Source organism: Pholis gunnellus, assembly GCF_910591455.1.
Source record: "Pholis gunnellus genome assembly, chromosome: 5".
Lineage (NCBI taxonomy): Eukaryota > Metazoa > Chordata > Actinopteri > Perciformes > Pholidae > Pholis > Pholis gunnellus.
Window position 1 is genome coordinate 799,878 of NC_136531.1, and position 5,000 is coordinate 804,877.

The 5,000-nt window shown below is 46.1% G+C and overlaps 1 protein-coding gene across 1 annotated transcript; it reads left to right on the forward strand.

Moving 5' to 3' along the window:
- The first annotated feature begins 192 nt into the window (after window positions 1–192).
- LOC306695483 (dynein axonemal light chain 4) lies at window positions 193–1,387 on the forward strand. The gene is made up of 2 exons (XM_079158737.1): window positions 193–497; window positions 587–1,387. The coding sequence occupies exons 1-2, from the start codon at window positions 423–425 to the stop codon at window positions 749–751; spliced, it is 240 nt and encodes a 79-aa protein (XP_079014863.1). The 5' UTR covers window positions 193–422; the 3' UTR covers window positions 752–1,387.
- Window positions 1,388–5,000: the final 3,613 nt, after the last annotated feature.

Consider the following 5,000-nt stretch of genomic DNA (forward strand, 5'->3'; position numbering starts at 1 on the left):
GTGATGGTTAACGTTAAACTTTATTTACACTGTGATGGTTAACGTTAAACTTTATTTACACTGTGATGGTTAACGTTAAACTTTATTTACACTCTGATGGTTAACGTTAAACTTTATTTACACTGTGATGGTTAACGTTAAACTTTATTAACCATCACAGTGTAAACGTTAAACTTTATTTACATTCTGATGGTTAACGTTAAACTGTGGGGGGGGTCAGTGCGGATCCGCTGCGGTCCGTTCCACCACTAGTGTTTGTGTGCTCCCAGTTTTACACCATTCGTGACTGATGACACCGCTCGGTGTAAACGTATCAAAAGACGTGTTTTAAAAGGAGAACGTGGTATTGTGGATGTAACCGCAGGAGAGTCGCATTAAGACGTCGACCTTTAACCTTTGGATTCTGTCCTCAGCACACCGACATGCCGGAGGAGATGAGGGTGGAGACCATGGAGCTCTGTGTGACGGCCTGCGAGAAGTTTGCCACCAACAACGAAGTAAGAAGATGAAGTGTTTGATCTTCTAAACCTCACTCTGAACACGTTTTGTTTGATAAAGAGTCTGAAATGTAACCCGTGTTCTCCAGAGTGCAGCGAAGATGATCAAAGAGTCCATGGACAAGAAGTTCGGCAGCTCCTGGCACGTGGTGATCGGAGAAGGCTTCGGCTTCGAGGTGACGCACGAGGTGAAGAACCTGCTCTACATGTTCTTCGGCGGGAGTCTGGCCGTGTGCGTGTGGAAGTGTTCGTAGCCCCGCCCACCCCGGAGGCCCCGCCTCCTCCGGACGAGGTCACTGCTCTGGGAACGGAAACACCGGCGAGCAGCCTCACGCTCGCCGGCTGCTGTGGCAGAAAATAAAAACCCTCCTTTGGAGATCTTTTCCTTTCCGTCCGTCTCTGAAGCTGTAACCACGGATCTGAACATTTGTGAGCGTGCATGTGAATCTACACAGCCACGGCCCTTAACCTCCTCTTCAGGGAGTGTGTGTGTGTGTGTGTGTGTGTGTGTGTGTGTGTGTGTGTGTGTGTGTGTGTGTGTGTGTGTGTGTGTGTGCTGGACACACACTGTTTTATGGTTTTTTTAAACCTCATTTCATCGTCTCCTCATCTCTCTCTCTCTCTCTCTCTCTCTCTCTCTCTCTCTCTCTCTCTCTCTCTCTCTCTCTCTCTCTCTCTCTCTCTCTCTCTCTCTCTCTCTCTCTCTCCAGCCGCAACTCGTCTTTCAATAAGATTTGTAATATTTTTTATGTGTACATATTTCGATGCAACTTGAAGAACCCGACCGGCCTTCAGTCTGTGAAGGTGTTAACGACGTTAACGATGTTTCCATGTTGAGGCCAGTTTTAATGGATCCAATGTGAATTAACCTGATTGTATAATAAACTGGAATGTGGTGAAATAAGAACTGAAACTGTCGACTTTGTTCTTCTTCACATTAGCTGAACCGTTACCTTCATTACATTCCATGCAAAAGTGTTTTAGGTTCAATTTAACATGAACAAAATGTCTCCTGGAAGCAGTGATGTCTGGGTCTATTTGAAGCCGTCTATCTAGCCGGATCTGGGTCTGTCCACCGTGGACCAGGTCTCTGCTGGAGGACCTGGGTCTGTCCACCGTGGACTGGTCTCTGCTGGAGGACCTGGGTCTGTCCACCGTGGACCAGGTCTCTGCTGGAGGATCTGGGTCTGTCCACCGTGGACCAGGTCTCTGCTGGAGGATCTGGGTCTGTCCACAGTAGACTGGTTCATATAGAGGATCAGGACTAAACTGAGACTGGTTCAGGACCAGGTAAAAGTTCCTCACTGTCACTTTAAATATTAAACATGTAAATAAACTAATAAACAAACACTGTGTATCATGAAAGTGAACCCCACAACTAGACCGACCTGCAGAAAAACAAGAGAATCGACTTTAAAGAGACGAACCGGAGGAGACGGAAAGTCACTAAAAAGAGATAAACAGACTGATTAATACTACTAATGTTAAAATGTTCCCATAGAAACCCTGCAGCAGCAGCAGCAGCAGCAGCAGCAGCAGCAGCAGCAGCAGCAGCAGCAGCAGCAGCGTCTCTGAGGCTAAAAATAAACGAGCTGATGTTCCCGGCAGACAAAGACTCTTTTGGTCTCGTCTCTCTGGGTTTTTATCTGTCGGCTCAAACTGAAAGTTGCCCCGAGGATAAACAACAACAACAACAACAACAACAAGAAGCTCTCGGTGGTGCTGAGAGGCTCAACAGAATAAAGTGCACACGGAGGATTTTACTTTAACAAACAAGATGTGAACAGAGGAGGAGACGAAAGAGATGCCTGACACGAGGAAGAAGAGCGACGATGATGAAGACGAGGACTGGACGAGGACGTCGGGCTGAAGTTACAATTTAAATGTTATTTTCCTTCGTCGACATATTTTGGGGGAAAAGTTTGTTGAACTCCCAGCTGGTTCTGGTTTGATGATGAACCTGCAGGTTAAAGAGGACGCTGAGAGGTCTCATACAGGATGAAGGATGGCCAATCGGTGCCAGACACACATTTATGATCTGATTCGAGTTGACGCTCTTTCTTCTTCTTCTTCTTCTTCTTCTCTCCTCTTCCTCACTTGTGTCGTTAACCGTAGAATTGAGCGGTTCTGTACGAGAGAATAACTGAAGTGTTTTTAATTTGACCTCCTTGATTCACTCATTCATTCTACAGATACGTCTCCTGATCATCGACATCGTGTCGAGTCCACCACAGCACAGAGAACAGATTCAGCTCTGATCAAAGGCTTTCAGTCAGTAGAGTTCATATTATATATATATATCTATATATATATATATATATAGATATATATATATATATATATATAGATAGATATCTATATATATATATCTATATATATAGATATATCTATATATATATATAGATATATCTATATATATATATATATATATATATATATATATAGATATATATATATAGATATATATATATAGATAGATATCTATATATATCTATAGATAGATATATACGAATATGTTTCCTCAGCTCAGTTATTATCAGTTTTTAGGAGCTGATAGACGTGACACTGAACTATTATGGGATGTGGTGACAGAGGGCATGTTGACCCGGTTTGTTGTTGACACGTTACACAGAAACCTGGAAACCTTCAGCGGCCGTGTTCCCAGAGCACAGTGACCCTGAACCAGGTCAGCGGATCCTCAGACCTCCAACGTGTCTCAGAGACAGACGACGTCACCCGAGGGTTACGCAACACATCCGGCTGATTGGTGTTCATTTAAGATAAGTGATGCAGACGAGATCAGCTGCTGTCACATTCAAACAAATAATGTTTGAATCAGGTTTCAGTGTTCGTTTCAGGAAAGTCAGTTCACATGTTTACAGCCTCCTCTCTCCTCTCCTCCTCTCTCCTCTCCTCTCTCCTCTCTCCTCTCCTCTCCTCTCTCCTCTCCTCATCTCCTCCTCTCTCCTCTCCTCTCCTCTCTCCTCTCCTCATCTCCTCCTCTCTCCTCTCCTCTCCTCTCTCCTCTCCTCATCTCCTCCTCTCTCCTTTCCTCTCCTCTCTCCTCTCCTCAATCCTCTCCTCTCCTCTCCTCTCTCCTCTCCTCTCTCCTCTCCTCTCCTCTCCTCTCTCCTCTCCTCATCTCTCCTCTCTCCTCTCCTCTCCTCCCCTCTCCTCTCCTCTCCTCTCCTCTCCTCTCTCCCCTCTCCTCTCTCCTCTCCTCTCTCCTCTCCTCTCTCCTCTCCTCTCTCCTCTCTCCTCTCCTCTCCTTTGATGAACTATCAGAGTGTTGAGCTTCGTTTAAGCTGCTTTTTCTGATGGAAGCGTTCATCACACATGATGTGTTCATGGGCCGTCGGAAAGATTCAAATCTGACGATAACGGCGTTTTTTGCAGCTCCTGGCTCTGATGAACAGTGACGTTTTGGCGATTGTTCTCAGAGAACATGCTTCTCTGTCCTGCCGATGGTTTTTTGGGGGTTCAGAGTAAGTCCGGTCTGAAGGACCAGTTGCTGAGCTGCTGGAGGACTGCTGCAGGAATGTCTCTGTGGAGTCCTGGACCGGACCACTCGTATGGTTTCCACCTGTCTTCACGCTCTCAGCGGCTTGAAACCAGCTTCTGTGTGTTCGTGTGACGTCACCAGAGAGTTCTCAACAGTCCAGCTTTCATCTTCATGATTGAAATGCAATCGCAGAAGATGCATCTGAGTCTTTATAAATCTATATTCTGCATTGCGTGGAGCAGTCTGAAGATTGATGTGAACACGTGTCAGTAAACACGGCTCCACCCTGTGATGCAGCTCATTCATTATTCACCTCAGATGCTCTTTATAGGTCTCCTCCCTCCACCGGGTTAAATATTCATAGTGAGAGTCACACTAAAGGCTCGGCTCTCCTCGGGGCACCGAACACCAGAGATCCTCGTTCTCCTGCAGGAACGCTCACTGAAGTTCACACGAGGAAGACACTGAATGTCACGTCTCCCAGTGAGGCCTCACGTGTTCCCGGTTCAAACCGCCGGTGTTACGAGGTCACTACGGCGACGTCAGAGGTTATTCATCAACCAAACACATTTACATTGTTTGATTAAAGGCAGAATATGATGTCTAAACACAACCAGACCGACAAAACGACTTCAAAGAGACGCAAAGTAACCAAAACGAAGTCTTTTATGTTTGGCTCTTGTTCTGATGTGTGAGTGCTGGCTGGCAGCGTGTGTGTGTGTGTGTGTGTGTGTGTGTGTGTGTGTGTGTGTGTGTGCGTGTGAGTGTGTGTGTGTGTGTGTGTGTGTGTGTGTGTGTGTGTTGTTGTGTGTGTGTGTGTGTGTGTGTGTGTGTGTGTGTTGTGTGTGTGTGCGTGTGTGTGTGTGTGTGTGTGTTGTTGTGTGTGTGTGTGTGTGTGTGTTGTTGTGTGTGTGTGTGTGTGTGTGTGTGTGTGTGTGTGTGTGTCTGTCTGCGGTAGAACAGGAAGTGAAGTCACAGAATTCAATAGCTGCTGCTGTCAA

Bases quoted from the DNA above. Each gene is read 5' to 3' on its own strand.
- LOC306695483 (XM_079158737.1), top strand. From the start codon at position 423: ATGCCGGAGGAGATGAGGGTGGAGACCATGGAGCTCTGTGTGACGGCC. The intron at 498-586 runs GTAAGAAGATGA...CGTGTTCTCCAG, and splicing joins AGTTTGCCACCAACAACGAA to AGTGCAGCGAAGATGATCAA.